Here is an 18,782-nt window from a genome sequence, read left to right on the forward strand (position 1 = left end):
ATAAAAGAGCAATTAAGTTTGGCCTTTTGTATTTCTGTAAACAGTCTGGAGTTAACCCACGGCGGGGATGTTACAGAGCTTATATATGAACCTGTCCACCGCGGGTGATAAAGCTTGGGACGACTACCGAATCCAAGCTGGAAGCAGATCCCCCACCTCCCTGCTCCATCTTGATACTCAGAGTATAACTATTGACAAATGGGGTTTCCCCGAGCACAACATGCAGAATGGCCGAGAATTGTCGAGAAGCTTACTCAATCAACGTCCGAGTCAGCTCCTGAAGCGCAGTGAAGCTAACCTTAAGCTAACCTTCACTTGCTAAGGCGGCATCAATTATTTTCTAATCACGATGACATACTTTGGGTATGGTACGACGTAGCGTGTAGCAAGTCTTGGTCCGCATCATGATCTGAAAGCAATGACTACAGACCTAATTGGCTCTGCTGGAGGTCCCGAGACGCTTTCCCGAGACGATTTCCTCCTCGCCTCTTTTATACGTATTTTTCATCATCGGCGGTGTTTGCAATAATTCGGATGCCGAGCAACGCTTGTATATCCCACGTGACTTTGCGCATTAATAATCCATGGTGATCGCTCCAAAGGACGACTTCATTACTTGCCAAAACGGGAGAAAGCAAGAGGTTTCATGGAACAGTTAGTGGCACATCTCGTGAAACGAAGCGTCTCTTGGTTGCATATCTGAGCTCTGGTGGTGCTAAGTATTGATTTCAAAGCAGGGTCCACTGAAAAATAGGGCGAAAGGGAATGAGACTGCAAGAAAAGAATGAATATGGTCAGATCTGACATAATTCAATGGATGTAAGCGGCGGAAGGGCACACAAGGCATATCAGCCCAAAGCAATGAAGTTGATTCTGTCAAATCGCCTCGTTTAAGGCTTCTATCATTCAGAAACTACGCCGTAGTATCAAAGCCAAGCGTGTTTCTACGTAGTACGTTAGTTATGCACTACACCCTAAAGTCCCAGTGGATATATGCTTGATAAATCATAGAACTTCATCAAAGCTCTAAAGAATCGTTTAAATGAATATGATAACTAAGTATTGATCAAATGCGTGTAGTCGACGCCGTCCAGCTGCGGGGCGGAAGTCAACACTGACAAGGCGTCGGCAAGCCAAAAATTACTTGGCGCGTCGATACGCGTTTGTTCGCGTCAATAGCACCGCTTCGGACAGTGGGATAAGCACCAGTACTCAGATAACACCAAGTGCTTGATGCTGTGCGTTCATTGAGATAGCACCCGTTTCAATGATAATGACAGTGTCTATAATCTGATGGCAGCATCATCTTCACCTTTGCTACCATCCTCCTTTGACCCTGCCCTCCACCTACACTCAGAAACACCAGACATCGATCTATTGAACGATTGCCCATCTGAGACTTTCGACGACGACATCGAGGCATTACATCTCCAACGGCAGGAGAATCTTCGCAAGGGAATCATTATCCAGCACCGTGCGTGGAATCTGTCTGATGTTTTCCGGAGCGACGAGGATCTAAGACTTGGTACGCTATTTCAATTTACTGCGCCAGAATCACTATTGTTAGACCAGATAGTCTGATATCAGCCAGATACTCCAACAAAGCCTCAAACATTGCAAGAGAACGGTGAATTGGATTTTCTTATTCGGTCAGATCTCGTTTTACCTTCCTCTCCTCCTACCGTCAAGATGCCCTTCATATCCTCGACAACGGGTCCCCTTCCCGCCTCATCCCCGGGGCTCGAGGCGCAGAAGAGAAAGATTGGGGAACCAGAAATTCCCACGGAACCCAAGAGACTGAAAACAATTGGTGGTTTCGTGGAAGATGATGATGAGGATGATATGGATGCTTTCAGGGATGCGAATTTCCAGAGCGACTTTGCCATCCAGGAGCCCGCGCCAGAACTACTACTCCCTCCGTCTCAAGCAAGCTCACTCCCAGCGGCTACGTCGAGCACGGAGATCCCAGTCGTGACCAGCTCGGTCTCGAGTCTCCCATTACATAGCGGCCCGACCACGTCCACGCAAATCGAGACCAAATTCTCCATCAAGACCTGTTCCGGGAAGACACACAACGTTCGCGTGAAAAATACTACAGCTCCCATTTCCTATGAAAGGCTCGTTGCGGAGCGATCAACTACTAGCCGATCTGGAGCCCAAAAGAGCTACTATGGCATCGAAATTCACAAGCTTATGGACGATGCTGCAAGGGAAACGAAAGAGGAAGGCGAACGCCGCGCACAACCATCTACAGCAGTAAAGCCATCAGTTGAGGCGCCTTCAGTGAGCACCAACGGCAAGAAAAACGTCAGCCCCCTATGGACTGAGAAGTACCGCGCGCGCAAATTTACAGATCTCATCGGAGATGAACGCACACATAGATCGGTATTGCGCTGGCTCAAAGGATGGGACCCGATTGTCTTTCCTAATCTGGCCAGGGCTAAAGCAAAAAAATTAAAGAACGATGAACAACAGGAGGTTTTCCACCGCAAAGTCTTACTTTTGACCGGTCCTCCAGGTCTCGGCAAGACGACTCTGGCTCATGTGTGCGCGAGACAAGCAGGTTATGAAGTTCTCGAGATCAATGCTAGTGATGAGCGCAGTAAGGATGTTGTCAAGGGCCGCATCCGGGATGCTGTGGGAACAGAGAACGTGAAGAGTGTCAACGTCGAAGCGAATGGCACCACCATTCGCAAGCAAGGACGACCGGTGTGTGTCGTTGTTGATGAAGTGGATGGAGTTGTTAGCGGTTCTGGCGGCAGTGGAGAAGGAGGCTTTATGAAAGCACTGATCGAACTCGTCCAGCTGGACCAGAAGAACTCTACTTACAGTGGAGAACAGTCTACCACGAGAAGGAAGAAGGTTGACAAGTTCCGTCTTATGCGGCCTCTGATCCTCATTTGCAATGATGTTTACCACCCAAGCCTTCGACCACTTAGAGCGTCCACGGTTGCTGAGATCATTCACATCCGGCAGGCACCATTGGAAAATGTGGTGCAACGAATGAAGACCATCTTCGCGAAGGAGGGGATCCCATGTGACGGAGACGGCGTAAGGCGACTATGTGAAACCTCCTGGGGAATAGCAAGTCGGAAAGAAGGGCGTTCAGCTCGGGGAGTTGGCGAGGGTGATATACGCAGCGTCCTTGTGGCAGCCGAATGGATCGCCCATAAGCTGAGGGACGCAGGTGGTGAAACGCCCCTGAAACTGAGCCGATCCTGGTTCGATCAGACTCTGATCGAAGATTCTCGGAAGGAAGGCTCTTCGTTAAGAGGCCTAGGCCGAGGTGGAGTACGTGAGATTGTCGATCGGATCTTCGTTCATGGAGCAGGCTTTCCTGATGCACCTACGGGTGCGGACACCTTCCGTGATCCTTTCTCTAAAGGGCCTGGAAAGACTCCTGTGGGAGTTGCAGACATCCGTAAGCGCCATGCGATCAATCGCCTGCGGGAGATGGTGGATGCCAGCAGCGAATATGACCGTTGTGTGTCCGAGTGTTTTGCGTCTTATCCTACACGAACTTTCCAGGACGACACATTCCTCTCGAAACCGAATGCTGCTTATGAATGGCTCCATTTCCATGACGCGATATCCTCTCGGGTGTTTTCTAACCAGGATTGGGAGCTCAACCCTTATCTCAGCCAGCCTCTATTAGCTTTCCACCATCTCTTCGCATCGAGCAACGGGGGTGTCGTCAGCAAGGAGCTATTAGGCAACGATGAGGATGAAGAAGAACATCCATTCTCTGGCCCCAAAGCCGATTTTGCAGCCTTTGAGGCCTTGAAGCAGAATCAAGCAATACTACAAGGATTCCAGTCCTCCTTTTCTCCAGCCCTGCTCAGGCTGTTTCGATCCATGGAATCTTTAGCAACGGATCTGGTTCCCAACCTTCTCCGGATGTTATCGCCTGATGTGAAGCCGGTCGTGGTGCGAGGCCAAGGGGAGCAGAAGAGCATGGCTAGTGTTCGAAAAGAGAGCGAGCGCGCTCTTGTACGGTCAGCCACTCGAGTTATGGCCGGTGTGGGTATTACATTTGAGAAGGCCAGAGTGGAAAACGAAGGCGGGGCTCATGGCGGATGGATCTACAGAATGGAGCCGTAAGTCCCAGCATAGTAGAAGCTTCCATTGTAGGACAATAATGACTGACCGATCTTCTGATAGGCCTCTGGACGTACTCACGTCATTTTCCAAGATCAAAGGAACCTCGATAGCTTCTGGAGGTTCTGCTCCCGTGCGTTATGCCGTTCGACAGGTTCTCGATCAAGAATACCGCAAGGAGACGATGCGCAAGCAGTCAGAGGCATCTCAACTCAAGTACACCAAACCCGGTCGGAAGTCGCGCGATGAGGAAGAGGACAAGGAGAATGCGAAGTCCGGAAGAAATTCCGGTGCTAAGCGTGACTTCTTTGGCCGAATCATCGAGGAGCCAGTCCCTGGACCAACCAACCGCAAGGATTCTGGAGAACACAAGGAAACGAAGCAAACAGGGAGCAAGGTGTGGGTTACGTTTCACGAAGGTTTCTCCAACGCTGTGCGTAAACCGATCTCGATGAGCGAGCTGCTCAGCGGGTTGTGAGGCAAAGATCGTCACTGTTGAACTTATATGATTATGATACCAATTGTCTTTATAGATGTAATATGCATAGCGGTGGATGATATAGGTAGTTATAGTAATTGGTTTTACTGCGAATACCAGAAGTTACAAATTTGCCTTTTCTAGTAATGTCGGCACCTGTAGCTTATCTGACGAGCTATCGAACGCTTGCTTATTCCTTGATTACCATGGAATCTACCAGATTCCTAGGGTCTACTTTCTTTGATGAAATTGGAATCTAACATGATGAGCCGGGTCCATAGTCTCTGAGCATAATCGACTAGGACACAAAGCATCCTCCATCCACATAGATCACATGAACTACACATCGACAATTATAAAAAAGATAAATATATTATTCGCTTCATATATCATCATATCATTATGAATTATCCTAGGATCCAATCTCAGGCTCTCCCTCAGACTAGAATACGAACGAAACACAACAATAAACATCCACATTTAATCTCAGTCATCTGCGGTATTGATATCCAGACAGAATCAAAGAACATGAAAAGGACACATAAGGGGTATAAGTATCTGTTAGAGGGGACAAAGGAAAGGGAAAGTTAAAAGGTTATAAAGTAGAAGAAACGGATGAGTTAAGAGGGATGTAAGCGTATCCCGTTGAGGGTTTCCGTCTTCCTCTCTTCTCATCTTCTGTCTTTCGTATTTAAGATGGAAGAGGGGGACTGGAGGGATAGCTTTCTTTTTGTTTTGTGATCGTGCTGTCGTTGTTGAAGGTGTATTAAACGTCAAGTCGATGATCGTGAAAGAAGACCCGTTAACTCCGGCGATGTCTCCAATAAGCAAAAGCTTTGTTCTTTGATCCACACTCATTGCAGGAGTGGGAATCGAATCGAATCGAATCGAGTCCGAACCAAATCAATAAGACCGCGTTGGCGGTCTCAGAAGAAAGAAAGAATAATCCCCCCCATATCGGTCGTGATTGCATGCGTACATTGGAAGCGAAGAGAAGTTTGACGTTGCCCAGTCCTCTACCGCAGAGCCAGGCAAGTGGCAATAGCCTCGTTATGCACGACTTTCTTTTCCCTCGAGCTCGATCGCTTGGTGTTCATCATCGGTGAAGTTGTGCTCCTGGTGGACTCCTCGTAGCTGGGGAGAGTAGAGGTAGTGTTGCAGGTCGAGGTGGAGGACCGACGGATCGAGGAGTGACTGGAGAATATGTTGAATTTGGAGGATGAAATGTTGTTGGCTGCCATTTTGATGGTTTGGTAATATGGTTGAACCGATAATGGCAGGTAAGGTAGGTAGGTAGGTAGTAGGGAGGTTTTATATAAATAACCCTGATGTTTGGATGGGGGTTCTCGAATATCCGATCTTGTTGTTTGATTATGTATTATTGAATGACAACGCTGATAATCACAGTCTCGTGCATCCAAAAGGGGGTAAGCTGGTTCTTTTATATCTGCTGCCTAGGATCTAGATACCAACCAACATCAACGGCCCTTTTTTTTTTTTTACACACACACACCCTGTAGAAACAAAGGAAGACTTTCCGCGCCCCACAGACCGTCCAGAACTCCCTCGAACTGAGGTAATAATAATATACAAACAACATTTACTTCGAAGCCAAAAAAAATGAGTCTGAGGGACGCGAAACAAGCCATGTCGATCCACCCGACCAGCGGAGTCCCGAATAGGTGCCCGCGGAATCCATCTTTAGTTCTATCTACCATACGCCAGCGGAATGGGGCCGAGACTCATGGCTTGGCCGTTTCTATGACCTTGCTTTTGGACTCTGGTCTGGGCATGTTCGGCCGCCAGTCAGATATTCACGCTGCAGGGAAAACGTGTCGGGATATTTCTACCTTGGTGGTTCGGAATTAGATCACCGCGTGGGGGCTGACGCATACTTACCGCTCGGGGTATATGTATGTATGCATATTTATTTCTGCCTGAGATGAGGTGATAATGCCTTTTTTTCTTTTCTGCATGCTCTAGTTACTCTATACGGGTATTATTGCCATAGAGGATTCCTGAACCAATCGACTTCCCGCGTGGCATAATCTATATGTCAAAGTAGAGCTTATAGAAGTGTCTGGACGGTGGGCCGCGCTATTATTATTCTATGTGACCTTTTTTCCTTTTATTATTTTTTCCCTATTCCCCGTTTTGCCCCAGGTGGTAATCGGATAAAAGTGGAGATTCACCTACATCTGGATGTAGAGTCGAAAAGTTGTAGAGAGTAACTAATACTTCTTCATAGAATCTGTTCCAAAAAGGCATTTCTTTTCCCTGCCAGGGAAGATCCTAATCGACCATATCTGCTCACATCAGCATCCCAGCCTCTGTCGTCAGCAACTTTATGATTCAAGGAGCATGAGTCACAAAATACGAGCCTTCAGGGATCAAGCATCGATACTAGTTAGTAGTAGTACTGTTAAACTGCGGTCTGCTTAACTTAACGGCCTCGGACTAAGTAGGTTCCCCACTTCTTTCCGCGCAGATGATATTTTCTTACTACTCCGAACTCCGAAGTTTCATGCCGTGAGATATTCCGAATAGTTGCTCTCCGAGAAGAAATGCATATCGAGGGGGGGAAGGGTGGTTCTTTTCTTTTCTTTTATTTTTTATTTTTATTTTTTTTATGTAGATATATATCCCGGAGTCCCTCACGGGCTAAGTAGCTAGATACCAACAACACCGCAATAACCAGCGGTACCACAAACTGAGAGTAAAAAGCGAAGATACTGCTACAAGTGGATGTCAGTTTTCCGCTTTCCGCGGAAAGGGAACGAACTCGGTGCAATTAATCCTATTCCATAGCGGGTTAATTTCCTCTCCTTGTGGGGAGGATGAGGATAAGTTTAGGGCTGGACGCGTAAAAGCACTTCATAGTTCAGAGTGAATTCTGGTTGACTGAGCCACACAACAAGAGAGTCAAAGGACGCATGAGCGACGTTCCGCATTATCTAGGATCAGTTGATATGGAGTATGATTAATAATGACTCCGGGGTATACGATCCATGTATAGAACCACGCCGAGCTGGCACCCCCATGTATAGTAAATTCCAATCGACAAATCGTCTTATCTAACTCATCAACATCATAGCTCTCCTCTCCAAAAATCTCAATCCATAAAACTCAAATCCTTCACCATATCCAAATCCACCAGCATACTCTCAAATTTCGACTTCGCCATCGTCCAAGCCACTTTACCCAGAGGAACCCGAAGCGGAACTCGTTCACCACGATTAGCGATATTGAAAATCGCCTCTGCTACATCACGCGGTTCTAGCAGACCGACACCACTCTCAAGACCCTTTTTCACGTAGTTTTCGAGCCTTCGCGATGGCATGTCTTCTGTCGCGTATGCGGGGTGAGGCTTGATGATGGCTTTGCTGTGGCTTTCGAAATTGGTCTTTACGCCACTGGGTTCGATGATGCAGAAGTTGACTATATATATATAGCGTAAGTTGATGAGGAGTTAGTCACGACGATAGATTTTCGTATCGACCAGAAACATAGACAGCAATAATTAAATTCAAACTTACTATTCCACTCCGGATGCATTTCTCTCGCTAGAGATTCCGTAAATCCCTCCACCGCAAACTTGCCCGCATGGTAATACGCATGGCCCGGAAACGCACACAATCCAGCCAAAGACGAGATATTAAAGATGACACCACCACGACGCTTCTCATCTTGACGCATAACCGCAATCGCACGCGTAGTCACACGCGCAGTCCCGAAGAACAACGTCTCTATTTCCTGATGCGTTTCCTCTTCCGTTGCGGCTTCGGTGTCACCGGAGAGGGAGTAGCCGGCATTGTTAACTACGATATCAAGATGGTAGTTCTGTCCGAAGTGCTGCGCGGCGGTGGTGAATGCGGCGTCGACGGAACTGGCTGATGTCACGTCTAAGGCGAGCTTGAGGATGTTGGGGTTGTTGTCGGGGAGGTATGAGAGGGTGGATGGGTTGCGGGCTGTGGCGATTAGACGTTGACTTGGCTTGTTGGCGATGAGAGTGGCTATTTCACGGCCGATTCCTGATGAGCAGCCGGTGACTGTGGAAATAATGAATAGAGGTTTGGTTTAGTTGGTGGTCACATGTAGTTTGTGTTTTTTCTGGGATGGAAAAGAAAGTAAGAGCATACTCACTTAGCCAACATGCATCAGATGGAAGGTTGTATGGTTTGGTGTTGACTGGATTCATCTTCAACAATAGGGATACTAGATAGTTGGTATGGTAAATAATTGGACTGGGCCAACACGACGATGAATAGAAATTATATCACTACGGAAGGGACTTGGGATCTTATATGTGGATTTCAACACAAGTCAAGAAATATGACTGATGCTTAGACTGAAGATTGTCCGGATCGGGGCTTCACTCGATCCCGAATACCGTACTTTGGGGGCCTCATGAGATATGGACAGCCGTCTCCAAGGGTTTGTTTCATACGGATAGGCACTAGGTGATACTGTACTTGATATGTCGAAAGACGGATCCTGAAGTGGGGGCCATAGGGAGAGTGGAGCCGACATATACAATGCTAAGATCATGGGATTTTCATGTCTTTATTAATTTGGCCTTTTTCTTTCTCATACGCTGACGTTCTACTCTAGACAGCGTACGTGGTATACTATAGACAGACATTTCATGCTCAAACGTAAACAAACCTTACCCGCAACTCGAGGACGCAGAAAACAACACAAGGACATTGAACGCTTAGTTTATTGCTTGACCTTCTCCGTCAGCTCGGGGACCTTCTCGAAGAGGTCGCCCACGAGTCCGACATCGGCCACCTGGAAGATGGGAGCGTCTGCGTCCTTGTTGATGGCCGCGATCACCTTGCTGTCCTTCATACCAGCAAGGTGCTGGATAGCACCGGAGATGCCCACAGCCAGATACAGCTGGGGAGCGACGTTCTTTCCGGTCTGACCAACCTGCAGACTGTTGTCTGCGAAACCGCTGTCGACAGCCGCACGGGACGCACCAATAGCGGCACCCAGAGCATCAGCGAGCGGAGGAATGATGCGGTCGAATTCCTCCTTCGACTTCAAACCACGTCCACCAGAGACGACACGAGAGGCGGTTCCCAGGTCAGGACGTTCGGACTTGGCGAGTTCTTCAGATACCCATTCGGTAGCAGAAGGCGCGTTGGGGTCGACTCCGTCGACGATCTCAGCAGAACCACCCTCAGTCTCAGCGCCCTGGAACGAGGTTCCTCGCACAGTAACAACCTTGACGGGGTCTTCGGACTGGACAGTCAGGATAGCATTTCCGGCGTAAATGGGGCGAACGAAAGCTGTTACCCACCGGTCAGCACGAGTTTGTTTGAACCATGGCATGCGATCCAATCCACTTACTGTCCTCGCTCTCAATGGCAGTGACGTCCGAAAGCTGCTGCACATCCAAAAGCGCCGCCACGCGAGGCAGAATGTTCTTTCCGAAGGCAGAGTGTCCAGCAATCACATGAGTGTATCCGCCGGCCTTGATGTTCTCGACGAGGAGGGGGGCATAGTTCTCAGGTAGACCCTATAGATAATCCGTATTGATTAGCTCAATTCAGAGCCATATTCCTATCACTCAACTCTTGCAGAATTTCCCGTACCTTCTCGTAAGCGGCATTCTCGACCGCAATAACCTTCTCCAGACCCTTGACCTTGGCAGCTTCGGCAGCTGCAGAGCCCTTGATGGCGTTGCCCGCAACGAATCCGGTCACTGAACCACCCAGCTTCTGTGCTGCAGCAATGGCAGCCAGCGAAGAGGGCTGGAGCTTTCCCTCCCGCTGCTCCAGCACAGCGAGAGTCGAAAGAAGCCGCTGGAGAGCGGACAGCTGTGACTGGCTCAGTGCCCGCGATGGGTAGAGCTGTGACCGAGCGGCCCTCAGCACGGACTGTCTGGCAATTGGAAACATGACGGCTTTATAGAACCGGTTCAGAGATTATGGATCTTCTCTCTCGGCGGATCGCCAGCAAACCTCGCTGCGTTTGATGCTGGGGTTCGTGGTTTCGGGGGAGCTACTGAGAGGGACTCAGGGCGGTGGTTATCGTTTGACGTGCCAAGACGTCTTCGATCCCGAGGTCGGACTTCGGTTAAGCTTGGAGGGACAGGAAAGCCAGCGGATATTCTCGCGGTCTACTTAGCGTCACTACAGGAGAACTGTATACAGGCTTTTAATTTTGCTGCAGGAGCTAGAGATTATGGGGAGTCTAATACAGCAGGGTAACTTTTATTCGAAAGGGGTATCGAAGACACTCCCTGTGCCCCAATTGGAAACTTGATACACGTGAGATTCAGACGCCGCCTAATTGTACCCATATATGCAAGCACGAACAAACCAGGAAAACACCACTGCGCGAGGATCACGACAGAGACTTCCGCTTCTTCTTGCCGGAGCTGGATGCGCTTTGCGCAGCAGCAGCAAGCGTCTCGATGGCAGCGTCGCCGCCATCCTGCAGAGCCTTAGCCTTTTGTTGCTGGAGCTTCTGCTTCCTCGCCGCAAGCGCCGCGGCATCATCCTCGTCGTCTGCGGTCTTGGATTTCTTCTTCTTTTTGTTCTCCTCCAGCAGCTTGGGCTCTTCAGCGCTCGACTTTCTCTTCTTGTCATTTGCACCCTCGATAGCCTTGGTCTCTGCAGCATCCTCCAGCACATCGGTTTCCTCAACCCACAGCTCACTGGCCAGCCAGATGGGCATCGCAATGGTGTTGGGGCCCTTGATATGGATCGCCTTGATGTTCCTCCAGCCCTTCGTAATAAACTTTTCAGTCAAGCCCTTCACCACAGCCTCGATGTTCTCCTGTAGCTGCTGCGGGGTGAAGTTAGAGACACCGACACGGATAGCCGTGGTCGCGGACGGAGCTAGATGGACAGGTGCAGAGTTCAAGGCCTTCTCGATCTCTTTGGCGACGATCAGCGGCGATGCAACCGATGCGTCTTTCTCGTCGTTTGCAGACTTCTTCTTCGGGTCCTTCTTCACTCTTTTGCCGTCGACCTTCTCGATCCCAGCAATGCGCACAGGGATCGGACGCTTGCTAGACTTGTAGAATATCTTTCCGAGTGTCGGAACCAATCGCATGATGATTCGGTCATCGGCCAAGAAGACATCATGCTCGGCGAGAAGCTGCCGTCTGCTCTCGAAACTCTGGTATCTGGCCTTCAGCTTGGAGAAACCAATGACCCTGTTGATGCGGGAAGAAAGAGACGAAGGGAATGCGGGGTCGGCGATAACGTCCTTGAATGCACGCTGAGGATCCGCCGTGATCAAGCAGATACTCAGAGACGAAGCAGCATTGAGCGAATGCGGGATGGTGATCTTGCCAGGCTTCAAGCGGTTCTTGTCCACGACATGCTTCTTCGTGGTGAGAACCATCCAGACGGGTTCATTGTTGATAGGAACGTCCTCATCAGATGCATCGTCATTATCTCCAATCAGCGTCTTCTTCGTCGACGTCTCCTCCTTCTGTTTCTGTTGGGTTTTTAGGTGTCGCAGAAGTGCGGTAGAAGCTCTGAGGACCTGATGCGCATGGATTAGCTGGCCGTTCCTTTCTGATATTTTTTTTTTCATGAAGCTAGATAAGCATACCTGGCCATTTTCGAGCTGGTATGGCGACCCAGTGGTCACCTTGGTGGTGAGAGCCTTTTCAGAGACCATGATTGCTGTTTGGCGCTGCAGAAACGAGCGCTGTCTCTATCGATTTTGCGATCTCCGAAATTCAAAAAAATTCGCGGAAGGAGATTGTCCGGCTCTTGGCGTGATCCGTTATCTGCGCTTAGTCATCTGGTATAGCCATATCTACAGATCACGTGATATATAGATACCAAGTACTATGTGGAGGATTATCGCAGATGCCAGTCAGAAAAAAAGGAATAGAAGACGTCGGTCCGATATAAATCTATATAATTTCAGAACCTGTGATCGGAACTGCTCATGAATGTGCAGTACACACAACTCTAATCATTCTGTTAGTGATTAGTTGTAGTTACTGTATGTTAGATAACTTCTAGCTACCTAATCTATTTCTATCATCAGATATCTGGGATTTTAGTCGAAATAACTAGTCTACAAGAAATCTTTGTTTCGCCACTGATCTACGTCAAGCCTCTCCCCTAATCACCAAGACTCTCCTCGGTATTACGATTGAATCTTCCTATCCAGTAAGTAGGATCTCCGACGAGGGATGCTATTAATAGTGATACGCAACGTTTGACGGTAATATTAATCGCGACTAGTGTCTCTATTCGAACACGCTCGTGTTGAGGAAGGTCTGGAGGGATATCAATGTTAAGAAAATAAAGCAGGTTTAACGGTCGTATCTTGTAAGGGGGAAAGATGGGGAGGGTGTTAGTTATATTTGAGTTGTCTTTTTAGAAGAAAGTTTCCTCATCAAGGGGAAAGAGGCTGAGGTACAGGAGAATATAAAGCCCAGGAATAATTATTCTGAACGGAAAAAGTAATTTTATGTGATATATAGATAGTAGAAGCAGTATGTGATGTCACAAGAAAAGAAAAAAAAAGAAAGAAAGAATCATAAAACAGAATATTGCTATAACGAATCAGTTTCTCTCTTTTGTTCCTAAGTAGAATAATAATAGCAGGTACCTAGATTAATACATACTCGTCCTTCCTTCCTTCCTTCGTCAACGCAGTAAACTAAAACACGTAAAGCAGGTACCATGTGTAGCTTAAACAGCAAAGCACGCAACTATGCCAATTCCCACGGATTCTAGACTATCTACCCACTCACACACATTCTATTTCCAGGATTCGAGTGCACGTCTGGAATGCTTGGGCTTCTACCATTCATAGTTATGGCCCGAACAACAATGATGGCGTCATAACCCATTCTTTCTAATCTAACCAAGTATGTACACACATACATGGATGGCTCTAGAATCTTTGTGCAGATTGTGGGGTTGGTATAGATATGGTATGATTGGAATTTAGAATGGAATATGGTAGAATATGGTATAGTACTCTCTAGGGTGAATGAAGTAGGACATGCTATTCTAGGTTGTGGCGGTGTTTACTCTATTGTTGTTGTTGTTGTTGTGGATGGTGGCGAATGCGGATACTACTACCATAGTTGGTGTATTATTGTTTTGGTTGCGCATTCCATCATGTTCGTCCCGAGGGATGTATGTACCATAGTCTTGGAAAAGGAGATATATTTACTCTGCAATTATGGTAGATTATTCTACGAGATCCAAGTGATATTTCACGCGTTGTACATCATTATGATTTCATATTCTCGGGGAATGGAGAAAAGGATGAGTTAACTATAGTATGTTTCTGTTGCAAGGATAGTTGTTATTGTTTTGTTGTTGTCGGCGAATCCACGTGTAGCTATATCTCGCCTATCAATAAATACCTTAACGAAGAAGAGAACTATGGTACTTTGTAACTATGCACCCGTTCGTTCATCGAGTCTCCTTTTACACCCTTTTCCCACTGACCGTCACAGATAGGGGTCGTGGATGAGCCCCACGTTGGCGATAGACGGCCCAGCGGCCAAAGTTAAATGCGAACGGTACTTGGCGCCGCGTGGAGTCTGGTAGAAGTCATCTCGTCTAGAGCATTCATATTATTTATTCATATTACTCTTGACCAGAGTAATAACTTACTGGAACAGAAAAGACGGACCAGAAGAACAACGTTCACGGTTGCCCTATGGGGAAGCGAGGGCCTGATATCAGACCGTGGAGAGGCCCACCGACAGTTTGATGAAGATCGGACCTACAGTAGTAGTATGTAATGATAATACTGGCACAGTGGAACGGGACCTGGGGTGGTGTTGATCTGTTCACATCGGTTCCCGTGCAGATCCGTCTGTGATCTTCCCTTGCTTCTTGCGATCTCTGCATTATTGTCTGTAGAGTATCATGTCAAGTCTCCTATCCTATGTATTCAGATGAGATGCAAATGCGATCGACCAGCAAGCCGCATCTGAAGACAGATGATTTTTTTTTTCTCTGAACCAGTGAGTCGGGATGTCTGATAGATACTACTGGTAAAGGCACTGGCATGCCCCAGGGCTGGACCGTGGTGGACTCTCTTTGCCGTCTGCCAAGTTGCTCGTCCTACTTGGCAGGAGACTCAGCCTCCTTTTCCAGCTGGGACCATCACTGGGGGTAATAATTCCGGAGTAATACGACGACAATGATGATTAAATAGTGAGGGATGAGTCCTTCTGACAGAGTATCTGATCCAGAATTCTAATCATGAAGAGGTCCCTGCAGAGCACTCGCTTCTCGAAGGTTGAACAGGCCGTTGATCTGGAGAGCTGTTAAGTTAGTTGGTTAAATAATTCTCGCCAGAATCCGCATCTAATTTTAAAACAACCAGCGATCGGCCGTGTTGGACTTGCTGATTGGTGAGCCAAGCCGCTAATAACTAGTCAACTGCCAGGAACAGGAAAACACCAAACAAGTTGGAAGAGAGAGAGAGAGAGAGAGAGAGAGAGAGAGAATAATAAGAATAATATCAAGAAGGATACGGTACTGTGGTACTATTATTATTATGGTACAGACACACCAACACTAGTTAGATCACCCTCTGTGCCGTGCCAATGCTCCGCCAATACCTCTAGTCAATTAATCCTTCTTAGTATGGTGGTTAACTGGTTAAGAATAGTTAAGAATTATTACTAGTTGATAATAATAATACCACAGTAATTGTATTATTATCCCCCTGGCCAACTGGACGATCAGACCCCAAGAGAGACCCAGCCAGACCAGACCAGGCCAGACCCTTTTCACTCCAATTCATCCATCCGGTCTTCCCCCTCGCCCAACGGCCTCTACTCTACTCTACTTCTTTTCCCTTCCCGTCTGCTCTCTTCTCCTCTTCTCCTCCTCCTCTTCCTCCTCTTTCTCTTCCCCCAGGCCCTCACTCCCCGTTGCCCTCCATCGAGTGTTCCTTCCAACTGAGAGACCCCGTCTCTCTACCACGTTCTTTTGGGAACCTCCTGCGCTCTCTTAGGTCTCTCGTTTCGTACGATTCGTCCCTCGGCCGCTATCCAATCGAGATCACGCTCTGCATCTCTTTCGCTTCCTGTACAAATCACTTGGTCAACTGAGCTCAGCTGCTGCTGTTTGGAGATCGATGTAGGTGCTTTCGACTTTCCCTTATGTTCTAGAGTATGCGACAACTGTTATATGCATGCGTGCGGCGTTGCAAGATCGCAAGAGGTGGATCAGAGGGGAAGGGTTAATCGTGCACGGAGAACCCATCAGTCCTGTACACAGTCGAAGACGATAACTAGCCCTATTCCTGATCATTGGCAATGCAATTGCATGCGCAGACGGGTTCACAACGAAGTGCTATTATGCAATTGATACCATACTTGGACAGCTCTGATGATCAATGGCTAATAATCCCCCAGATCTCCTATTTTTACAACCCGTTCCGCGCCCTTCCTGAGCACTCAATATTATTATATAACCATGAAGTTCACCGACATTGCCGTCACCCTGGCCACCGCGGGCTCGCTCGTGAGTGCCCAGCACCACCACCACAACCACCGTCATGTCCACGCCAAGCGTGCCCCTGGACCGGCTGGCGACGTCGTCTACGTATACGAGTTCAACGGCGTCCCCATCGACACCCAGAAAGTCTGCGAGGGTATCGCCGCCGGTACTCTGAAGTGGGCTGACGGCCAGGCTCCCGAGGGTGTTTGCAACACTGCTGCCAGCTCCACCGCCGCTCCCACTCCCTCCGTGGCCCCGGCCGAGTTCTTCGAGCTCAGCTCGTCTTCCAGCAGCTCCAGCTCGAGCCCGACTCCTACCTCGACCTCGACCTCCTCGTCCAGCTCGGTCTACACGCCTCCGCCGACCTCGTCCAGCACCCCGGTCTCCTCCCAGACCCCAACCCCGACTCCCAGCTCCAGCTCCTCCGGCGCCAAGGGTCTCGACGTTGACTTCCCCGATGGAGAGATCGACTGCAGCGAATTCCCGTCCGACTACGGTGCGGTTCCCCTCGACTACCTGGGACTGGGCGGTTGGTCCGGTATCCAGTACGTCAGCATCGTTGGCGAGCTGGTCAGCGACATCATCACCGCCGTCACTGGTGATCACTGCACGGAGGGCTCCATGTGCTCCTACGCGTGCCCGGCTGGCTACCAGAAGTCCCAGTGGCCCAGCACCCAGGGTTCCACCGGCCAGTCCGTTGGTGGTCTCCAGTGCAAGAACGGCAAGCTGCGTCTCACCAACCCCTCTCTGTCTAAGAAGATTTGTATCCCCGGTGAAGGCGATATCCAGGTCCAGAACACTCTCGGCGACCAGATCGCCATCTGCCGTACTGACTACCCTGGTAAGTCTTGAACCTGAGCCGTTTATACATATATAGTATATTATTTGGCAATGAATTTCTGACCTGTCTCCTCTCAGGTACTGAGTCTGAGACCATTCCGGTCTCGGTCTTGGCCAACGAACTGCAGCCCCTGGCCTGCCCCAACGCCGAGACCTACTTCGTCTGGGAGGGTAAGAGTACCTCGGCTCAGTACTATGTCAACCCCAAGGGTGTCAGTGCCGAGGACGGCTGCCAGTGGGGTGACGGCAGCCAGCCTATTGGCAACTGGGCTCCTATCAACATTGGTGTCGGCCAGAAGAACGGCTACTGGCTGTCTATCTTCCAGAACAAGCCCACTACCAACGCGAAGCTCGACTACAACCTCCGTATCGAGGGTGACAACCTGAGCGGTGCCTGCAAGTACGAGGACGGCCTGTTCTACGACCTCAACGGCAGCAACGAGGATGGCTGCACTGTAAGTTCACTGATGGCCCACGTCGAAATCTTTTCGAACCGCTTGCTGATTTCTTCTTTCTCCTACAGGTCCAAGCGCTGGATGGCAAGGCTACCTTCGTGGCGTACTAGTTCGGTTCCGGTCTTGCGTCGAGCGCAGCCAATCCATCAACCGGTTCCCGCAGGACGTACTAACGGCAGCCGGTCGTTTCTCGTCGCTGTGCAATCTACGATCTGTTCTATAGTGCACTTGGCTCGAGTTATCTGTATCTTAAGTATCTTTCTGTCTTGTTCGAGGGTCGGTTTGGTCCGACTATTCTTTTGCCATCCAACAGCTCCTTATACCGGGGATATTGAGTGGTTAAACTTCAATGTTATTACTGTCTGCAGCCGCGATTTTTATATGTTTATTCCTCGTCCTGAGTCGGCCAGGTCCAACAAAACGCTGCAAGGCAGATGAGACAGACGAGTCATGATCGACCTGCGGTGGCCCGGTCGGCTCACGACGTTAATGTTTATTATACCCAGGGCAGTGGTAGTGCTAGGAATGCTACGATGCTTTCGTGTTTATCCTGAGACACAACCTGTAGTACAGTAACCAGAAGCCTGATTAGCCTGGTAATCTAGTATAAGGCTACGCAGCTCACTTGGTACTAAACTGGGACAATCCCAAGACCACGGTTGAACATCTGGCCGTGGCAGGTACCAAAGTAGCGTATTCTAAATTTGGATTTCCTTCTGAAACCTCACGACGCGAAATAGGTAAAGCGCACCAGCCAGTAATTGGAGATGTTTCCAATCGCAAAAGTCAAGTTCGTTTATTGAACGTCATGATGTATGGTATTCATTCAATAGCCGTCATTCTTTTTAGCGAGTTGTCTTTATTCTCGGTAAGTACTGTACCTCACTAGACTTTTGGCGGCGGGGAGGGGGAAGGCAGTGCAGTGCAGTAAGTGGCAGAATACCTAGTTACCTATGGAGAGTATCAGGTTCTTTTCTTTTCTTTTCTTTCTCTCACACACACACTCTTTTTCTTTTCTTTTTTTCATAGAGTATCGGTTATCTATCTATCATATCGATAGAAGAATAAAGCCACAGCAGCACTTAGGCTTGTATTTCTACAATCGTGGTGGTGGTGTCCTGGATAAATTTTTACAGGGGCTAGTTAGTAGTTAAGAACTGCAGATTACTTACTTACTACCTATTTATCTCAGTCGGCACTCGTTGGTTGACAACTTGATAGTATATACTGTATATACTGTATATACAACTTCTAGGTGAAAGGTTGATGAATCTATCCATTCTTTTAATAATTACTATACTATACTATACTATTGCGTTTCCAGGGCTTTACTTTCAGAGATACCATGCCATTTTGAACTGGTTAGTTTCAACAAACTTTTATCGTATATAATATCGTCGATCTCACCTCGAACAGTTCCATTTATGCTATTACAGTTAAACATAACAGACA

The 18,782-nt window shown here is 48.4% G+C and overlaps 5 protein-coding genes across 5 annotated transcripts; 2 read left to right on the forward strand and 3 right to left on the reverse strand.

The window, feature by feature from the left end:
* The first annotated feature begins 1,191 nt into the window (after positions 1–1,191).
* C8Q69DRAFT_468684 (chromosome transmission fidelity protein 18) lies at positions 1,192–4,703 on the forward strand. The gene is made up of 3 exons (XM_028630705.1): positions 1,192–1,525; positions 1,592–4,097; positions 4,162–4,703. The coding sequence occupies exons 1-3, from the start codon at positions 1,294–1,296 to the stop codon at positions 4,574–4,576; spliced, it is 3,153 nt and encodes a 1,050-aa protein (XP_028484689.1). The 5' UTR covers positions 1,192–1,293; the 3' UTR covers positions 4,577–4,703.
* A 2,985-nt stretch (positions 4,704–7,688) lies between these two features.
* Positions 7,689–8,774, reverse strand: C8Q69DRAFT_507417 (short-chain dehydrogenase/reductase-like protein SDR; the record flags this gene model as incomplete). The annotated part of the gene is made up of 3 exons (XM_028632889.1): positions 7,689–8,014; positions 8,113–8,625; positions 8,720–8,774. The coding sequence occupies 3 exons, from the start codon at positions 8,772–8,774 to the stop codon at positions 7,689–7,691; spliced, it is 894 nt and encodes a 297-aa protein (XP_028484690.1).
* A 350-nt stretch (positions 8,775–9,124) lies between these two features.
* C8Q69DRAFT_468695 (putative electron transfer flavo protein alpha subunit) lies at positions 9,125–10,713 on the reverse strand. Its single transcript, XM_028630706.1, has 3 exons — positions 10,177–10,713; positions 9,932–10,100; positions 9,125–9,870 (listed from the first exon to the last, which is right to left on the reverse strand). The coding sequence occupies exons 1-3, from the start codon at positions 10,480–10,482 to the stop codon at positions 9,296–9,298; spliced, it is 1,050 nt and encodes a 349-aa protein (XP_028484691.1). The 5' UTR covers positions 10,483–10,713; the 3' UTR covers positions 9,125–9,295.
* Positions 10,712–12,433, reverse strand: C8Q69DRAFT_468699 (ribosomal protein L1p/L10e family-domain-containing protein). Its single transcript, XM_028630707.1, has 2 exons — positions 12,152–12,433; positions 10,712–12,082 (listed from the first exon to the last, which is right to left on the reverse strand). Exons 1-2 carry the CDS (start codon positions 12,218–12,220, stop codon positions 10,931–10,933), a joined length of 1,221 nt encoding a protein of 406 aa, XP_028484692.1. The 5' UTR covers positions 12,221–12,433; the 3' UTR covers positions 10,712–10,930.
* Positions 12,434–16,011: 3,578 nt separating this feature from the next.
* On the forward strand, positions 16,012–17,440 carry C8Q69DRAFT_444995 (putative SUN domain protein; the record flags this gene model as incomplete). The annotated part of the gene is made up of 3 exons (XM_028629036.1): positions 16,012–16,876; positions 16,954–17,330; positions 17,399–17,440. 3 exons carry the CDS (start codon positions 16,012–16,014, stop codon positions 17,438–17,440), a joined length of 1,284 nt encoding a protein of 427 aa, XP_028484693.1.
* Positions 17,441–18,782: the final 1,342 nt, after the last annotated feature.

The sequence above is a fragment of the Paecilomyces variotii genome (genome assembly GCF_004022145.1).
Source record: "Paecilomyces variotii strain CBS 101075 chromosome Unknown C8Q69scaffold_6, whole genome shotgun sequence".
Classification (NCBI taxonomy): domain Eukaryota; kingdom Fungi; phylum Ascomycota; class Eurotiomycetes; order Eurotiales; family Thermoascaceae; genus Paecilomyces; species Paecilomyces variotii.

What these genes read in the sequence shown, in the direction of transcription:
- C8Q69DRAFT_468684 (XM_028630705.1), top strand. Translation starts at nt 1,294, where the DNA reads ATGGCAGCATCATCTTCACCTTTGCTACCATCCTCCTTTGACCCTGCC. An exon ending in CGACGAGGATCTAAGACTTG is followed by an intron (nt 1,526 to 1,591) that starts GTACGCTATTTC and finishes GATATCAGCCAG; the next exon opens with ATACTCCAACAAAGCCTCAA. An exon ending in TGGATCTACAGAATGGAGCC is followed by an intron (nt 4,098 to 4,161) that starts GTAAGTCCCAGC and finishes ATCTTCTGATAG; the next exon opens with GCCTCTGGACGTACTCACGT.
- C8Q69DRAFT_468695 (XM_028630706.1), bottom strand. Translation starts at nt 10,482, where the DNA reads ATGTTTCCAATTGCCAGACAGTCCGTGCTGAGGGCCGCTCGGTCACAG. An exon ending in AGAATGCCGCTTACGAGAAG is followed by an intron (nt 10,101 to 10,176) that starts GTACGGGAAATT and finishes GATTATCTATAG; the next exon opens with GGTCTACCTGAGAACTATGC. An exon ending in TGCCATTGAGAGCGAGGACA is followed by an intron (nt 9,871 to 9,931) that starts GTAAGTGGATTG and finishes GGTGGGTAACAG; the next exon opens with CTTTCGTTCGCCCCATTTAC.
- C8Q69DRAFT_468699 (XM_028630707.1), bottom strand. Translation starts at nt 12,220, where the DNA reads ATGGTCTCTGAAAAGGCTCTCACCACCAAGGTGACCACTGGGTCGCCA. An exon ending in ACCAGCTCGAAAATGGCCAG is followed by an intron (nt 12,083 to 12,151) that starts GTATGCTTATCT and finishes CATGCGCATCAG; the next exon opens with GTCCTCAGAGCTTCTACCGC.